The sequence below is a fragment of the Lissotriton helveticus genome, chromosome 5_1 (genome assembly GCF_964261635.1).
Source record: "Lissotriton helveticus chromosome 5_1, aLisHel1.1, whole genome shotgun sequence".
In the NCBI taxonomy this organism is placed as follows: domain Eukaryota; kingdom Metazoa; phylum Chordata; class Amphibia; order Caudata; family Salamandridae; genus Lissotriton; species Lissotriton helveticus.
Genome location: NC_136065.1, coordinates 97,821,286 through 97,841,608, shown reverse-complemented (window position 1 = coordinate 97,841,608; position 20,323 = coordinate 97,821,286). Strand labels below are relative to the sequence as shown.

General features: G+C 44.2%; 1 protein-coding gene across 1 annotated transcript in view; it reads left to right on the top strand.

Moving 5' to 3' along the window:
- Window positions 1–20,323, top strand: part of LOC144754214 (E3 ubiquitin-protein ligase TRIM39-like) — a 256,583-nt gene that overhangs the window by 151,424 nt on the left and 84,836 nt on the right. Inside the window, exon 4 of the mRNA XM_078641799.1 lies at window positions 18,810–18,832. Coding sequence (XP_078497925.1) covers window positions 18,810–18,832 — 23 coding nt within the window. The remainder of the gene's footprint in view (window positions 1–18,809; window positions 18,833–20,323) is intronic.

Here is a 20,323-nt window from a genome sequence, read left to right as displayed (position 1 = left end):
TGCTGCTTCCGCCTCTTGCTGGAAAAAACGAGCAAAGATTTGTCTTAATCGGCTTAATCAAACCACACTAAGTGGCCGATACTAAACAGTAGGCCTTGTGGACTCCGCTGTAGCAGACGTCCTCCTCTAGCTACAATCCAAGAAGTTCAAACAGAAAGACTCATCACGTTTGAAGAGCCACCTGTAAGGAATGAAGCACTAAGCAACAATGCTATGGAACTTGTTCCACTTGAACCAGACATTCAAATTCAAAACAAACATCAGAATAATTCACAAGTTGCGCTTAGACCTAATACAGATGTCTACATCAACATGTCTCGTCAAGAGGAAAATAACATTTCAACAAATCCAGATGCAATTCCTACAATTGATCGAACTGCTTCTGGCTATTTCCTTAACCTAAATAGCCAAAACACAATTCAAGCAAAAATTAAAGACCTTTTTCACTTTCTTCAAAAGACATACCTGGTATCACCTTGGATTGAACTCTGGGTAATTTCTGGGATATTGTTTTTTTCTTTACTGGCTAGGCTTAGTACTAACTTTTCGTATGCTTATCAATGGACACTATCTTCAACAAAGTTCCACAGTCCAAAAGGTCAACATCCTACTGAAGCCACATACATCATCACATTGTGAACAAAGGGACTTGTCATCAGTGAACATTACAGCAGTTCCTGTACCCGATGATATAGTATGGGACAAGCTTGATTTTAACATATTCGGCCCAACCGAACTTTTAAAAATGAATCCTGTATTTAAAATATCATTAAGTGATATTACCTCAAGTACATTTTCTGATGATTGGGACACTGAAACAGTAAAAAACGTCTGATTTAGAGAAAACTGCTGCATTTTCTAAAAATGAAATGTTAGAGGGTTCTTCAGACTATGACAAATTGTATACCATCATTATGGTCATCCTTTCCTGCACAAATCCATTTCAGCTAGGAATGTTTTTGAGTACCATCAGTGGAAACATTGCCCAACACCACCGAAAAGTAGTTCACAAGCGTTTGCACAGAAATGTGCATACTTTTCAGGGTTTAACACAACTGATCCAGCCTCATATTATTATAAGGATGCACCAACATCAGCACTGAAAATTTACCATATAGAGTTCGATGCCGGAGTGGGGATCAAGAAGTGTTTCTTAGTGGTACAAACTGCAAGAACGCTTTAAGCGGTTCTCTCATGTGCCAAGATATCGTTTTGCATGGAGCTTGTAATGGTTCAATAGCGAATCTGTCTTGCCACATGAAAGGAACTCCAGCTGCCGTGATCACGCCAGCGTTTGAGTTACTTTCGAATTAGAGTTACTTGATGCTGAATGATCAAGGTTGCTGTGGTATGCTTCTGGGCATTGCCTATTTGGTCACCGTGAACACGAGGGTCACTTGCTGTTTGCAAGTATTGTTTCCACCGACAAATACAGTCAGGGAGGCACTGCTATGGCGTTCACTGAATGTTTCTTTTATACAGTTTGATGCTTTGAGCAGAATGAAAGCCATGTTTTTACAGCAGACCGTACCCTTAACCTCCGCTCGAGAACCCTTTAAACTTCAAATCACAAGGACCTCAACAGAGATCCAGGAGCTTATACGTACAAACTGCCCCCTAAATTTCGTATAAATGGTGGGTCGTATCTTTAATATGTCAGATAGTAGTTTACACGTTTATTTTTATAATTTTAAAACCTCAATGTTTTTTCTTTTGCTGCATTCTGTATCAACAAACGAATACACTCTTGCTCTCATTTTACACCAAATACATTGTGTAACATTTTGGACAATTGGCACTTTAGTTTAAAAAGGAGTACACTTTTAAAATGCCCAGCATTCAACAGTTTGTTCAGGTACTTAATTTTTTACAAAATCCTGGCAAACCATCTTAATCCTAGGAAAAATTGTAAAATGCTTTTGAAGATTTCCTGGTAGCAATCGATGCAGAGAAGATTAATGCAAAAAGAAAATAGGCTACCCTGTACAGCAATCCAGGCATTGAAGGACTGCAAGGTTTTGACAGTCTACCCGGTTATCACACCATTAGAAGAAAGTAAAGGCTGGAATGATTATATAGAAGCTATTACCAGATTGAAGATCAAGTTCACAGAATAGCTAACAGTTTTATTGGAAAGATATAACTTTAACAAGAGGACACTATCTACAGAGGAGACTGTGGAGGAGTATATTTCTGTGCTTAGGATTTTAGCTGGCAAATTCAATTTTGGTTTAACTCTGGAGGTTTCAATCAGGGATCAATTTGAGTTTGGATGTAATTCTAAGAAGATTCAAGAAGACCTTCTTTAGTTTAGAGATCCAACCCTGGCAGAGGTCATTGACATTGTAAAAGCAATTGAACGTTCAAAATGTTCTAGTATATGTATCTCGTCTGAAATGTTGACACAGACCATTAATGCTGTTCGGTTTCCAGAATCTATTAATGTGTTGTCTTTCAGGGCTAAAAATAACAAGCCTCGGGCCAGGAAAAGTTCCTTTTGCTATAGTTGTGGCTCTAAAACACATCTTCGTAACAACCCTGGGTGTCCTGCCATTGGTAAGAAGTTTACCAAGTGGCATAAGATGGGTCATTTAGGATAGGTTCTGTTGATATTACCACTATTACAGAGGATGGTGTGCAGGATCTGTCCAAAGTTGTCCTTACAATTGAAACTATTTCAGTCAGTCAAAGGACCCCTATGTGATGTTTACATTGGTGTTACTAAGCTGGATATGATGGCAGATTCAGGTGCACCTATCACAATTCTTTCAGATACTTTGCATGAACAAATTTGATGTGCATCCAACCTTTAGAAAGGCTGGCTGTGTTTCCGAAAGCATACAGTGATCAAGACATCGATATGCTTGGATATTTTATGGAAAATGTGAAGTGCCAAGGGAGAGAGACTTAAACAAAAGTAAGAAAGGTAGATTATTTTAGGGCGGCAAGACTTGGCACGGTTAGGTTTAAATGCTTGTGTTTGATTCTCCCAACCCGGTCAGAAGTGATACAATCCTTCCCAGATGTGTTTTCCAACAAAACTGATATGATTCAGAAATTTGAACACAAAATTAAATGAAAGAAAAATGCCATATTGCTGTTTCACATAAGGTCAGGTCCGGTCTTTACCGTTATCAGTTAGACCTTAACTTAAAATCTTATTGGATAATCTTGTAGAAGATCAAGTGATTACTCAGACTGACTCTTCTTAATGGGTCAGTCCCATAGTCATGACTCGCAAAAAGGATGGAGATATAAGATTATGTGCGGACTTGCGCACTTTAAATAGGAATCTGGTTGTTGATTGTCATCTGTTGCCTAAGATCAAAGATTTGCTTTCAAATATTAGTGAAGCTAAATCTTTGTTGGACCTTCGTTCCGCCTATCTCCAGATTCCCCTTGCTGCAGAATTCCAAGACATTAGAACTGTTATCACCCTTTTTGGGGCGTATACATTTTTAAGGCTTCCATTCGGTCTGGCTTCAGCAGCGAGCATTTTTCAAAAACTCATGGATTCTATTTTAGCTGGAATTCCTGGAACACAATTATCAGGATGATGTTCTGATTTTTTCAAGCACAAAGTTGGAGCATAAACATATTCTAACAAGGGTACTGGAAGTGTTCAAAAGTTTAGGCTTCACACTTAAACCTGAGAAATGTAAATTGTGTAAAACTGATTTAGACTATCTTGGACATCGTACTTCTGATACTGGAGTACATCCCAAATTTTCTTTGGTCAAGCCATTCAAGAAGTTCCTCCTTCTAAAGATAAAGACTGACTTAAGTCTTTTCTGGGGATGAGTGAGTACCGTGCAAAGTTCATTCAAGGTTATGCCATTATTGTAAAACCTCTTAGGAATCTGTTAAAGAAGATTTCTCAGTTTATTTGGGATGAGGAAGTATGGTCACTATTGAAGCCAATCTGGTCAGGGAAACTGCTCTCTCCTTGTGCAGCTCCGTCGTTGCGTCTCTGCCCCCAGCACCTCTCTGGTTCCAGGTAGGTTGCTCAATGCCCTCCTCCACCCGCTGGATCCTGCCTGCGCCTCATCCCTTGTGTTCTAGTGGGAGAGCCTTGCTCTTCTGCTGGTCCTCTCTGCCAGCCTTTTTGCGTTCTTTGTTTTCGACTGTCTGTGCCTTTTTTCGTCTGATTGTGCCCTATTATCTGTTTGTGCCTTTTTGTCTGTGCCTATTATCTGTTTGTGCCTTTTTGTCTGTCTGTGCCATTTTTGTTGCTGTTTTCATGTTGTTTTGCTTTACCCGTTGCCTTTTTTCAATCCCTTTCCCGCCGCTGCTGCCACAGCGGCCCCTCCCCCACTGCGTGTTCCAGATGCTCTCCCTCCCTCCGTCCCCTACCTAATGGCGCCCGTTACGCGACAGGGTGAATAAGACCTCTGACCTCCTGGTCAGGGTAACTGCTCTCCCCTCATGCAGCTCCGTCATTGGGTCTCTGCCTCCAGCACTTCTGGTTTCAGGTAGGTTGTTCGAGGCCCTCCTCCACCCTCTGGCTCCTGCCTGCACCTCATCCCTGATGGTCTAGTGGGAGAACCTTGATTTTTTGCTGGTTTGCTCTGTCAGCCTTTCTGTGTTCTCTGTGTTTGTCTGTCTGTGCCTTTTTTCATCAGTTTGTGCCCTGTTATCTGTTTGTGCCTTTTTGTCTGTGCCTGTTATCTGTTTGTGCCTTTTTGTCTGTCTGTGCCGTTTCTATTTTCACGTTATTTTGGTTTCCCTGTTGGCTTTTTCGGATCCCTTTTCCTCTGCTGCTGCCCCGTGCCCCCCCTTGCGTGCTCCCGCCTCCCAGCTACTCTCCCTCCCTCCTACCCCTAATTAATGGCAGCCGCTACTCAGCCAAAAGCTAGCCTGTCTGTGCCCGTCCATGACCCTACCTCGACTAGCGCCCGGGACCCTGGTCCTCCAAACCCCTGCCGCTACGACTCAGCAACTCTCCACCACCTCAACCCTGAACGCAACAACAACTGGCAGCTCTCGACGCCAAGCATCACCCAAGGCCAGTTCTCCTGCGGACACTGCTGCAGCACCATCACCCACCTCCGGTCCCCGACAGCTACCGCTAACCCACCGGACGCCAGTGCACCCAAACTCCTTAGCTGCATCCTCCTCAATGTACGCTCCCTGCACAGACACGCAGTAGAAATCTGGGACCTCCTCAACACCATCTTGCCCGATGTTGTCTTCCTCACAGAGACCTGAACCAATGCCAGCTCTGCACCTAACATCGCAACCACCATCCCCGACGAGTACAAGATCCAGAGGAGAGACCGCCTCAATCACCCTGGAGGAGGTCTCGCCATTGTCCACAAAGGCTCCCTCCGACCGACACCCCCCATCTCGAACTACCCCTCACCCCGTATGGAACACATCCACTTACAGATCAACCCTAGAACAACTTTATGCGTAACTCTCGCCTACTGACCCCCCACCATGACCGACGGCAACTCTGCAGCCAACAAACTCCACAAATGGATCGCCGCACCCCTCCAGAACTCCGACAGACAACACACCACAAAAGCCACCTGGTTCACCACAGACCTCCGAGAAACAAAGCGCTCGTGCTGATGACTCAAGTAAGCGTTGAGGAACAGCAGATCCCCAAAAGTATGCGCTACCTGCAGGACCACCACTACAGCATACCGCCAACTCATCAGATCTATGAAGAGAAACTTCATCCAGGACAGAATCCTCTCCAATTCCCGCAACTCCAAGGAACTCTTCAACATCATACAGGAATTCACCAGACCCCCCAGCGAAACCTCTGATGTCCCTCCCTCCCAGGACCTCTGCAACAAACTTGTCTCATTCTTCCACCACAAGTCTAGGACTCTCTATGTCAGCTTCGAAATAAGAACCAAGGCACTGACCCAACACTGTCTACCAGCAACTCCACTCAGCCAACCATCCTCGGTTGGACCCCTGTCACCACAGAAAACACTGCAAAGACCATGAGGAGCATACACTCCGGAGCACCCGCTGACCCCTGCCCGCCACACATCTTCCACAGGGACACCTCCGCTATCGCACCAGAACTAGGACAGACAATCAACTGCACCCTCAAAACAGGCACTTTCCCCGACGACTGGAAAAGCGCTGAAGTCAAAGCCCTCTTCAAGAAGCCCTTTGCAGACCCGACGAACCTCAAAGACTGCAGGCCAATCTCCTTCCTCCCCTTAGCTGCCAAAGTCACTGAGAAGATCGTCAACATCCAGCTAATGACCTTCATAGAATCCAACGACATCCTTGACATATGTCAATCCGGCTTCCGCAGTAACCACAGCACCAAGACCACCCACCTAGCTCCCATGGACGACATCCGCACACTCCTCCACCAAGGCCACACTGCAGGCCTTATTCTACTAGACCTCTCAGCAGCCTTCAAGACAGTCTCCCACCACACACTATCCGCAAGTCTCCACGATGCCGGCATACAGGGAACTGCCCTAGACTGGATCCGCTCCTTCCTCGCCGGCCAAACTCAGAGTTAGACTCCCGCCCTTCCTCTCCGAACCCACAGTGATCAAATGCAGAATACCCCATGGATCCTCCCTCAGCCCCACACTCTTCAACATCTACATGGCCCTCCTTGCAACCATCGTCAGAAAACACGGACTCAGCATAGAATCCTATACCAATGACACCCAGATCATCCACTCTCTCTCCAAGGAACCCAACATCACCAGGCGCAACTTCCAGGAAGTAATGAAGAACGCTGCAACCTGGATGAGCAGCAGCTGCCTGAAGCTTAACTCGGAAAAAACAGAAGTCTTCATCCACGGATCCAACCCCTCCGCATGGGACAACACCCCCGCCCTCGGCACGCCCCACACTTCCACAGACCACGCACACAACCTCTGCATTATATTCAATTCCTCCCTCACCATGAACCGACAGATGAATGCTCTATTCTCCACATGCTTCAACACCCTCTGCATACTCTGCAAGACCTTCAAATCGATCCCCCCCGAATCCAGAAGACCATCACCCAAGCACTCATCACCATCAGGTTGCACTACGGGAACGCCCTCTACACCGGAATCAACAAATCGCTACTCCACAAACTCCAGACCATCCAGAACGCTGCTGCCAGACTTGTTCTCAGCATCCCACGACAAGACCACATCACCCAGCACCTACGAGACCACCACTGGCTCCCTGGTGAAAAAAGAGTGACCTTCAAGCTTCTCACACACACCTACAAAGTCCTCCAGAACACCAGACCCCAATACCTCAATGAAAGAATCTCCTTCTACGCCCCCAAGAGCATGGTTACTGATAATGGCACTCATTTAGTCTCTTCACAAATGAAAGAGTTTGTCAAGAAACACCATGTCAGTCATCTTAAACTGGCATTATACTCTCCGACCTCTAATGGTTTGGTTGAGAGACTAAACACGTTTTTGAAAGGTGTACCATCCGATATGGCAAGTGGGGTACCGGTTGATGTTTTCTTAAAACAAAAGGTTTGGCGTATCATCTAACTCCACTACTGGGTTATTTCCTTTTTTTTTTGTTAATGAAAAGGAAACCTAAGTCAGATGTTTGGCCTGATTGGATAAAAGACACATTGCCAAAAGATAACATTTGCCATTGTAGTATTGCCAAAATGGTAAAACAAATAGTGGAAGCTACACAGATGAAACACAAATTGTATTATGATTCCATTCATGGTGTGAAGTGTCTTGATTTCAAAAGTACTTCTTAGACAGCCCAATAAGGTAGAAAAAGGGAGATTCATTGGTTTTCTGAAGCAAATCAGATTGGGGCAGTGTCCAAAGGTGTTGTTTGGTTGCAAGGTAAAGGGTGGTGGAGCAAAAGAGCTCTATGTAATTTGACACCTGAGCACGCATGTGATTTTTGTAAACACAAAAAATTTGAATTTGAAAGCTGGTTTAACTGGGAAGATGCTGGTCTTTATCAGACATGGTGCACCCGCAAGTTTCCTCATGCAATACCGATTTAGATGTTGCAGAAGGAGTTTCTACAGATGTGACGCATGAAAATGTCTCTACAGAGATTTCTAGTGAGCTTAGGGACTGTCCTGTTACATTTGATAGTGGTGTTCAGGTTCAAACCAAATCTGCATGAAAGGTTCCCATGCTTGCCAGGTTTAAAGATTTGTATTTACATTAAATGGTAATTTTATTTTTAATTATAAAAGAGAAGATGATGCAGTGTGTGATTATTCCTTCTGTAATGTATGTTATGTGATCACAAGCCCATGGTTGTAGTGCATTGTGTGAAGCGTGATCGCGAGTGTGATCACGTGCCTTGTTTACTTTTGAATGTTATGTTGTTTGATGGAGCTCATCTCCATGGTGTCCGCAACCGAGTTTTCACACACAGTTGGGATTTTCATGGAGAACAGACCTGCGGGTAATGAGTTCCTCCTTTTATTGAAATCTTGATTACTTACCATCACCCACTGCTCACCGGCCTCTTACTTCATCGCAACAGCGCTGCACAAATTTCGGGGCAGTTTTGGATCATTCTACTCCACAGAACAGCCCCTGTATTAGAGGTAGTTGCAGCTCTTTCTTCTTCCAGGAAAGTTGTGATCACATTTCCAAGACAGCTTCCTCCTGCCGGCCGCGCTCTTCTAGTACTCCTCCTGCTCGCACCTCCACCTTCAGGGCACTCTTCTAGTACTCCTGCTCATACCTCCTGCTCAAGGTACCCCATCTGCTCATACCTCCTCCTCCGGGGCGTGCTACTATTACTCCTTCTGTTCGTACCTCATCCTGCAGGTCGCTCTTCTCATACCCCTTCTACTCGTACATTCAGCAGGGCCTCTTCTGGTACCCCTTCTGCTCATACCTCCTCCTGTAGGGCGTGCTTCTAGTACTTCTTCTGTTCGTACCTCCTCCTGCAGGGCAGTCTTCTAGCCCCCCTTCTGCTCGTACCTTCTCCCCCTGCAAGGTGCTCCTCAAGTACCCTTTCTGCCCATACCTCCTCCCCGTGCGGGGCACGCTTCTAGTACCCCTTCTGCTTGTACCTCCTCCTGCAGGGCACTCTTCTAGTACCTATCCTGTTCGTACCTGCTCCTGCAGGGCTCTCGTCTAGTGTCCATTCTGCTCAGTTCTATAGGTAATTTCCAGCTGTGACTGAAGAACATCTTCCAAAAATTCTTGGATCTTGACCCAATAATCTCTTATCTCAGGGCAGACAGCGAACAAGTGTATATCATCAGCAGCGAGGAATCTACATCTTGGGCAATAGTATTCTAAGTTGGAAAACTTGACTAATTTTTTGGGAGTTATATATGCTCTATACATAGTATAGAGATGATTTCGCTTCAATGCGGCGGGCTTGACCACCGCCTGCAGGATAGTGAATGAGTCAATCCACAGGTCTTCCATACTTTCGCTGTCAAGATTTAATGCATTGTCCCAAAGTTTTTGTAGCTCTGGTGCCGTGATGTTATCAGCATCTAACATGGCTGTATACCAATATGATATTTGATTTTTCCACTTGCCAGTCTTAAAGATTAGATCAAATTTTGGATTGGAATTATTCAAGTTCCATGGTCTCATTGACCACCATCCAGACAGCTGGTAATATTTAAATCTGGTGAGTGTTCCTCTGGTTAAAGTGGATAAAACCTCCCAGCTTAGAAGCTACGAATCTACCTGTAGGTCCCCCCAGCATTCTAACCCTGCCATCCTCAAGGGCCGAGATAACTGGTCATCAAGACAGATCGGGGTACCTGGGGATTCACAAATGGGGGCCTGCACTGCATAATAAGGAATATCCAGTCTCTGCCTAACAAAGACCCAATTTCTTTGGGCAGCCCCTAAAGTCTTGAGTCTGACTTTTTTTAAAAACTTTGGATCCCCATACTTAAAAAGAAAAAAAGCTTCACCCTGTGGTATGTCTTGTAATAGTGCTTTAAACAATAGCCCTAAAGACGATTCATCTATTTTACCAGCAAGTGGTCTAAAGTTTTTAAAATGAAAAGTGTGACAATATACCAATAGGTCTGGAAGGGCCAGCCCTCCTGTTTTTAAGGTCCTCCTAAGTTTTTTTCTGAGCTATTCTAGGTGATTTGGAGTTCCAGATGAAGGATCAAGTTTGCCCTGCAGTTTTTTGATAGATGGTGTGTGAAATGATAAAGGGATAGAGTTAAATAGGAACGTTATTTTTGGAAGGATGATCATCTTAATTAAATTTACTCTCCCAAAGATATTTAAAGGAAGAGATGACCATCTTTGAAGAAGATTAACAAAAGGGGGTGGGCCCAAAAGACCGGAACCAGGTAGGACCCGTTTAAACTCAACAACAACAATAACCTAGGTTCCTGTGTCACTAGGCCTCCATTTATTTAAGGGAGAAAAAAACACACTATTTTCCGTTAGTGGTTGGGTTATTTATTTACCCAAAATTTTCAATTCATTAGTATATAGTAAAAAGGGGGCAACTGATCTCCACAGATTTACACAAAGAATTTACCAACAAACATTTACAAATACATACACTACTTAATACATACAACAGTATTTTACGAACAAATAAATTCACAGATTTTTACACACAATGTTCACAATTACTGTCAACAATCCAATATGGAACACAAAAAGTTCTCTTCGCAAGACAAATCAATTGCACTGCAAGTCTGCGTTAATAATCACAATATTGTGGACGCACATTCATGCTACGCGTGTGTAAAAATCTGTGAATTTATTTGTTTGTAAAATACTGTTGTATGTATTAAGTAGTGTATGTATTTGTAAATGTTTGTTGGTAAATTCTGTGTGTAAATCTGTGGAGATCAGTTGCCCCCTTTTTTAGGTCTCGCTGGAATAGCATCCGAAGGATGCGTCCAGCTGGAGACGTATAGCTGGCCGTCTCGGGGGAATTAGGGACAAGAGGGTGTTACGAGCTTTGCCGTGCGGATTTGGGTGTGCGAACGCGCACTTCCAGCCTCGTGCCGCGCCGTGCACATCCCCGGCTCCGATTTCTTCAAGTTGGCACACATGCGCGCGCATATACACACACAGACAGACAGACACTCTCTCGCTCACACCCCCCTCCCCCACAGTCATCGGTCTCTTTTAAACACACACGCATACACACACACGCATACACACAGACTCCAAGACACATACACACACGCACGCTCACACACATCACACTGTGTCCCCACCTCCCGGGGCCGTGCCGCACCGCACAAGGGAAGCCGCCCGCTCCGTGCTGCACTGCCGCCCCGGGGATCCTGCCTGCAATAAGAAAATACGGCTAGTAGGCCGCCATCTTACAAGTCAGCCCTTTGATTTGCCCAGCCCGGTGCGTACATGTGAAGGCGTACTGCACCGTACCGTTTCTCCCCTCCCGAGTCCCTGCCGCACTGAGAGCCGCCCTGTACCTTAGAAGACGTCAAGGCCGCACCGCTGCCTCTGGGGTACCTGGTCCGTCACGAAGATCACCTACGACCCAGACCCTCCGCAGCGCCCCCTCAAGGTCCCGCCTAGTTCTGCCTTCCTGCTGCCCTTTGACGTACTCTGGTGTCGGACAACAACACTTCCCAGCATGCTGTGCGGGAGCAGAGGACAGCTGTTATATCGCAGAGCTAAGGCCGCCTGACGTGGAGGATGGGCGGGGAATGCTGCCTAATACTTTCGTTTTCCTGCCTCTTGCTCACTTCCTCCTCTGAATGCACAGAGGCCTCGAGGGTTACTGCAAGCTTGCACAGGCTTCCTAGCAGATGAGGGCTGGAAATTGTTTAGGGTGCGGGACGACTCAGTGGTGTCATAGGGGGTGCGGAAGGCATTCTGTGAAGAATCGGGACCGGTGCATGACACACATCAGGTATCTCAGAAAATGTAACAACACAACCCACAGTCTCTTGTTTTTTTAATCTCGTGCCTCTCCCGGCCGTGCCGCCCTTGCTCTGCGGGTCACCAAACACTTCACTCACAACCTTCCTTCATCCATGGAGCACTTCTGTGACGAAGACACAAGTGAAAGGCCATTTATTTATTTATATAGAGCTTATTACCTCTGATGAGGCGTCCTGATTCGATTCTTTCGACTCTAAATGCACATAGTTGACGGTGTCTACTGTGCCTTTTATTAAAGCTCTCTGACGTCAGCTCGAACTACACGCGTGCCATATAAAAGAAAATAAACATTAACTCAGTGTGAATCCTCTGCCCGCCCCTCAGACAGCCCCGACCCTCTACCCATTCCAAGCGAGCACTTAGACACACCCAGTATGCAGGCTTCCAGCACAGAGGCCAAGCAAAGAATGAACAATGCTTTCCCTAACGCTTGCTTCCCCCCCGTGTCCACAGCAGTGTGCCGAGCTGCCATTGGTTGTGAAAGGTGTAAAGTGACATGCCATCGAAAAGCACCGGGTAGGTAGACTCCTGGACTGAAAGTACGCAAGTAAAAAAACATCAATCGATGTTTTTATTTAATAAGTTATCAATTGCATGACTTTGTAAAACGTAAAAAGTTATTGGTTTTTATGTATATTTTTTGTATGTTTAATTGTACCCGTAAGGGACAGTGGTGCAGTAAACTTTGCATTCATTTTTAAATTAAAATGCCCCTTTTGATGGATGTTGGCTTGAATGCAGAGTGCAGTCTAGATGGATTTAGGCGAGCGTCACGGCATTGTTCACATTGTAACTCATTCTCAGGGGACGGCCATACAGCACCAGGGCATCTGTGGAATTCACAGTGCCCAGTTCAAACTCGGAAGGATGAAACTAAGCCGGCCCAGTAAGAATGTCCGTCTAAGCTGAATGTTGCACACAGCAGCAACAGGCGCGTTGACACCGAAGGCTATCCTGCCTCGCTTTGTATCCTCTTAAGTCCATTGCATTGTTTAGTTTCACCAGGTCTCGACTTTATTTTGATATGCAAATCTCCCCACTTTGAACCCCATTTACCACTAAACTGCTTCTATGTGTTGATTGTTAAGGAGGAAGGGGGGACGTGCAGAGTAAAATAAAAAGCATTTCCAATGCAATAGGTCTCGCATTTGTGAGAGTTTGAGCTATTGGCATTGTAAATGACAATGCTTTTTATTTAGGTGTTTTGAAAACGTGCAAGTGGAGTTAATAGTCTTTGCTTACGAGAAGCAAGGCTGGCAGTAACTGCACCTCTTTTACTGCCAGCCTTGCTTCTATAAGTACAAAGTGCGTATTTACACACAGTTTGCAACTTTCAAAACACATAAATAAAAGGCGTTGTCATTTACAATGCCAATAGCTCAAACTCTCGCAAATGCAAGACCTATTGCATTGCAAATGCTTGTACTATATACTAATGAATTGAAAATTTTGGGTAAATAAATAACCCAACCACTAACGGAAAATAGTGTCATCTTTGAAGGAGGGCACAAACATCCTTTGAGACTCTATCTAGGTTGATTTTTGAGATGTCTTCGATTTTTTGGGCCAAGTATACCCATAGATATCTCATTCTAGTTTTTGCTGCCGCTGTCCCTATTTCCTGGTTCCACTCTATAACCTCGGTTTTATCCCTATTGATAGTGTATCCGGAGACCTCTCCGAACTCCTCAGCTAGATCTACTAATCTGGGAAGGGCATCTCCCGGGTTTGGAGTGAACATAAGTAAGTCGTCAGCGTATAACGCAAATTTTAACTCCAAATCAGCTATCTTTAAAGGTTTAAATATCAAATCAGATCTAAGCAAACAAACAAAGGGCTCAATGTATAAATTAAACAACAAAGGCGATAAAGGGCAGCCCTGTCTGGTCCCGCGAGCAATAGTTACCCAGTTGGTGAGTGAACCATTGATTAGAATTTTTGAATGCGGTGAGCAATATAAAGATCTTATTGCTGTTATATAGTTGTTTGGAAAACCAAAACCAGCGAGAGCCTTCCACAGGTATAGCCAACCGACTTGGTCGAATGCCTTAGCGGCATCGACCGCTTCCAATGTCAGAGGGAGTTTCTTGCTAACTGCAACATCAATCGCTGCGATGGCTTGAAAAGTTAACTCGTTGAGTTGCCTGTCGGGGATGAAGCCCCTCTGATCTTGATGGATGATGGTTTTAATTATTTTGGCTAGTCTAGCTGCTAAAACCCCTGCAAATACTTTGTAGTAGGTGTTTAGTAGAGATATCGGTCTATAGGACTCGATTTTAGATGGATCCTTTTGTGGCTTCAGAATTAAAGTGACGGTAGCTTCTGCCCATGAGTCTGGGGCCTTCTCACCACCTTGGAGGATTTTATTAAAAAGGGTTGTTAGAGTGGGTAGAATTTGATCCAGAACTATCCTATAAACTTCAACTGGCAGTCCATCGGGACCAGCTGCCTTCCCTTTAGCCATTTACATGAGCTGCGTTCTTATTTCGCCTTCTCTGATGTGGGAGGAGAGGTAGATTCTATCACTCTCAGACAGATGCGGTAGTTGTACTTTACTTAACCAGCTATCCGCCCTCTGCGGGCAGTAGTTGACATTAGCTGTATACAATGTTTGAAAGAAAGATTGGGCTTCCTCACTAATTAAATCGTCCTCATGGGTAACTGCACCTGTACTTAGCAAGGATAGACTGTTAATCTGATTTCTGGTCCTATCCACCCGGGATTTCCATGCAAGAAAACGGCCACATTTCTCACCATACGAGAAGTTCCGCAACTTGCTGGTATCCCATTTATCTTTAAGAACCTTATCCATACCTGCTTGGTAGTCGGCCCGTAGACTATCCAACTCCTTTTGCAGACGGAGTTTAGTGTTTGAATGATTTACTGACGCCTCCTGGAGCTCCTGTTCTTTTAATTTGATCTTGAGCAGGTCTTCTACATTCTTTTTTTTCCTCAGTTTGTTCCGTCTAATCATAAGAGTCATCAGGGAGCCTCTCAAAGGCTTTAAGTGTCTCCCATATTACCTGCTGGGATGCTGAGCCGTTATTATATCTAATAAATTCCTCCGCCTGGGTCCGTAGATCTTGTCTCACCCCCTCTTCTAATAGCAGGGCTCTGTCTAGCGTCCACCTCCTCTGCAATTCCTTCTGTTTGAAATGAATTACTAGCTCAACAATCGAATGATCTGATAATATAGCTGGGATATAGGAGATGGTGCCTACTGAGGCAAGGAGTGACTGATCTAACAGGAAATAGTCGATTCTGGAGTGATGTCCATATCTACGACTATAAAAAGAAAAATCTAATTTGGTGCTATTTTTGGTTCTCCAAACATCTATAAGATTAAAATCTTTAATTATGTTTTTAAGCTCGACCCAGGATTTTTTTTGGGGGGGTGAATTTAACCCTGGACGTACGGTCCGTTTTTTCATCAAAAATCAAATTTAAATCCCCTCCTAAGATGACAGGCCCATCATACTCCATCAGACTAGCTTTTAACTTCAGGAGAGCAGCCGGGGCATCTTGGTTAGGACCATAGTAGACTGCACATATAAATGGAGTATTATGACATGATAATGATGCCACCAACCACCTCCCTGAACGATCTGTGTCATACTTCTCTACTCTGATCCCGGCGTTTGTTCTGATCACTATTGCCACTCCTCTCGTGCTACCACTTTGGTCAGAACACAGAATAACTTGGACCCAACCACGTTTGCCCAACCCTGACTCACATTCTAGCCTCTCTAGATGGGTTTCCACCAGTAGACACACATGTGCCCCAGAATTATACAGATATTCGTTAACCCTGGACATTTTCCTTCTGTCCCTCAGACCGTTGAAGTTCCAACTAATAATTTTAATTCTGTTGTTAGTCAAGCGGGCCATGCCAACATTTCCTCGGATGAATCATGGCCCGTTTCCCTTCTGTTACCACTGTATCTGTTAGTATGCATATGAGGAATATTTTTTCCCTTTTTACCCTTTGCCACCCAACTGCCTGCCCACCTCCCTCGAGGAACCCCCCCCCCCATACCTTCAAAGGCGATCATGTCGCCGATTGGGGGCTCCCCTTATCCGGTCGAGGTTATCCCCGCTAGGAAAGTAGACACCTAATATAAATCTAGTGTGCTTTTTTTTTATTATTATGTTTTTTATTTTTTTATTTCGAGCTCTTTTCTTTTTCAATCCCTAGATCCCTAAATCACCTGCATCCCTTTCCTCACTCATTCTAAATCACCACTACCCCACCATTTCTCACTAGATAATCCCTACATTTCTTATATGCATGTTTTACAAGAGAGACCAATCTACAGTAAAACGATATCTCTCTCCTCCAGTTGTGTGCAACATTCAGATTCCACTGATAGGTTCTACTGGGGGTTTTCTTTCATTAACAGAAGAAATGAGTCAACTTCGTGAGGTGATAGGAAGTTATGGGTTTTATTTCTCCAAACCACTTTCAGGAATGCAGGGAACTTCATTTGCACCTGCGCGCCCATACTTCTCAACTCAGGCATTCGGTTCCCCAGCTCCCATTGTCTTTGAGTTGTGGCCTTCCCTACATCTGACCGAATTAAGTATTTAGCTGAGTCTATCTGAAGTGTGGTATCTGATAGTGCTCTACCCAAGATCAGCTCTTTTATTGTGTAGGTGAGAAAGTTCACCAGGATCTTTCTTAGCGCTTTCCTCTCTTTGTGTAATCTGAAGGGGTCCCTGTGGGCTCGTTGGATTTCGGCCTCGAAATTTATATCGGGTCTGTCCTTTAGAACCCCCTCTCTAAGAAGTTTACAAATTAACGCTTTAACGTCTCCATTCTCAGCCCCCTCTGGAATTTTTAGGAATTTTAGATTATTCCTTCTGGAGTGGATCTCGAGTCTCTCGACATCCATCTGGAGAGCTTTATTTTGAGTTCTGAGATCTTCAAGGGCCCTCTCATGGTGCTGGGAGGCCCCCAAGAGCAAAGAGTCCTCCTCTTTAAGGCGCTGGTTCGTTTACACACATCATCTAATTTTGCTTCCATATTCGAGCACTGATCTTGGATGATTTTTTGGTTGGCCTCCGATATATCAAATTTGGATGCTAGCTTGGATAGCAGGTTCCCCCTCAGGGTATGTAGAAGAGACTCCAGTTGTGAAAACCCAACTCCCGAGAGGTCTGAAGTTGAAGCTGACTACTGATTGTGACCGTCCCCATCTTTTGCCCAATCCGTAGCCTCTAGAGCAATCGAATCGGCCGCTAGGGCTATAGTAGCTTGAGGACTTTGAGAGTTGGATACAGCCTCAACTGCGGGGAGCTGGACTCTTGTCTCGAGGTGGATGCAGTATCTCCACCAGATTATGACCCACGTTTCTTGCAAAGCTCATCAGTCACCACACATCTTCACTGAGGACTCCACAAGGCAGACTTCACCCTGGAAGGGGGAGGGTGTAGTTCTCAGTGTTTGGGATATCACCTATAAGATCAGGATCTTTTATGGATGGGAATCATTCACATTTTGTAATAATATATGGAATTCCTCATGTATGGGGTCATGTGACAAGGATTAGAATATACCAGACATGCGGCGGGGGCATGCAACCCCATTCACAATATCACAGACTGTCATGTGGCCTAATTCAGAAAATCATAGCCTGTGTTGGTTCATGTGATATCATTCAGAATATTGTGTGAAAATGTTGTCTTTGACTTTTATTAGATTATCAGACTGTCATGTGAAGTCATTGATATCACCCACTGCTGTGTCACGTTACCTTTAGAGGACATCATACAATGAGTCACTTGACCCTAGTCATAATACCAGAATGTTCTATGTTTTGTGATTTCCATTCGGGATATCCTTTTTTGATACGTCATGTGACCTCGTTCAATATATCACATTCTGAGCATAGTCATGCGATTCTACACATTATGCTGTGATGTGACTCTTTCACAATATTACAGACTGTGCTGTGTCATGACTCAGTTCACAATATTACAGACTGCATTGTCATGACTCAGTTCACAATATTACAGACTGTGCTATGTCATGACTCAATTCACAATATTACAGACTGTGCTGCGTCATGACTCATTTCACAATAATACAGACTGTGCTGTGTCATGACTCCGTTCACAATATTACAGACTGGGCTGTGCCAAGACTCAGTTCACAATATTACAGACTGTACTGTGCCATGACTCAGTTCACAATATTACAGACTGTGCTGTGTCATGACTCAGTTCACATTATTACAGACTGTGCTGTGTTATGACTCAGTTCACATTATTACAGACTGTGCTGTGTCATGACTCAGTTCACAATATTACAGACTGTGCTTTGTCATGACTCATTTCACAATATTACAGACTATGCTGTGTCCTGACTCAGTTCACAATATTACAGACTGTGCTTTGTCATGACTCATTTCACAATATTACAGACTAAGCTGTGTCATGACTCCGTTCACAATATTACAGACTGGGCTGTGCCAAGACTCAGTTCACAATATTACAGACTGTACTGTGCCATGACTCAGTTCACAATATTACAGACTGTGCTGTGTCATGACTCAGTTCACAATATTACAGACTGTGCTGTGTTATGACTCAGTTCACAATATTACAGACTGTGCTGTGTCATGACTCATTTCACAATATTGCAGACTATGCTGTGTCCTGACTCAGTTCACAATATTACAGACTGTGCTTTGTCATGACTCATTTCACAATATTACAGACTAAGCTGTGTCATGACTCAGTTCACAATATTACAGACTGGGCTGTGCCATGACTCAGTTCATAATATTACAGACTGGTCTCTGTTATGCGACTCCAGTCACGTGATTACAGACTGCAATAGGAATAGCTTACCAGGGTCTTCTAACTATTGATCATTAGAAGTGTTTCTCTCTAAAAATACTGTTACATTTGAACTTTTTCTCTGGAATCTGATTTCTTTGTGATTGTTTCTCTGTTTTGCAGGATATCAGAAGCACCCTGAGCAGGTAAGGCTGGTTTATTATCCTCTTCTCAGTGCATAAGGAGCAGGTCTCACTGCTGCAGTGTGTAAATGCCACTACTGAGCTCACACAAAGTGTTAGTGTCACATATTTATAAAATCACTCTTTGCCTGCGGAAAACACCTTGATTCCCCTAAAAACCCCCATAATTTTCCAAAATCGCTCTGAGCCCTGAAATAATTGCTACAGAAATGAGCTTCTGTCCTTACAAATCTTGAAAACGTACCTGAAGTCCTCAGAAAAGTGCAAGTGCATCTGGGAAAGCCCCCTCAGGTTTCCCTCAATGCAGAGTTGGACACAATTATGTCCAAATTGCAAATAAAACAAATCCAGGGGGAACTTTTTTACAAGATCCACCAAGTCGCACAGCCATTCACTCTGTATAAATCAAATGAATTAAATTCAACCATATTCATCTTCTTTTTAACCATTTTTTTTATCCGTTTAGTTCTTCCTCCTTTTTAAACTATTATTTCAATTCATTTTATCCATACGTTTTCTGCTACTAGTCAAACAAACGTCAGGGCACAGGTAGATTCCACATATCATGATGTTTAATTTAAAAAAAGAACCCAATGCATTTCTGGGTAAAACAATCCCTTCGTCAGGGGCATCTAAAAAGTGATATAAACACAGTGGTTATATCAGTGTTTAACCCAACACCAATCCTTATTGTACATTTCAACGGTCAACAGTGCATCTCATATTATCCCGAAATATTCAAAATAATGTACCACATCATTTACTCAACATTCTGATTTACCAAAGATACAAGAAGAACGTTACCGATCATCTGCAGCTATGTTAATATGCAAACATTGCATTCTATGTTCCATCCCTTTAATGAAACGTTGCCTTATCTTATCTACCAGCCAGCGATTTTAACAGCATTTGCGCTTACCATAACATGCGTTTATGTTTCATAGCGAACCCCATTCTGAACCTAAATTCCATGAAGGAGCTTTTTTTAACGTACCGCAGCGCGAAGATTCTATTCAAACTCAACGTTTCATCTGTTGGAAAAAAACGGTTTAACAACTCCCGCCCTGCTCGATTAGCATCAGGTGTTACGTTCGCTTCGAATCCAAATTGCAATCTACTGCGCCTGCCACTGCTGTAATCCCACTCCTGTTGCCCGAGCAACTACTTTTCCCAACATACATCGCGCAATAACAGACCACGCAGTATGTAGGCGTAAAAGGCCATTTTATTAGACCAGGCTGCGTAATCTGTACATAACAATAAACATCAACAAGTAAATAACATCAAACCCCCACTCACACTCCCCCTCATTCGTTTCACCCGTTCCACCTCATCACAAACCCCTACAAGCTCCATACCATACCTTATTCCTGTCCATCAATCACTTGTCATCCAGCCCGCTCCTTGCGTCCTTCCAGTCATGCCTCTATCCGCCCTTCGAACTCCCCCCCCCCCCAAGGGATGGGTGTGCCCGCTCTTGACCCCCTGTCCCTT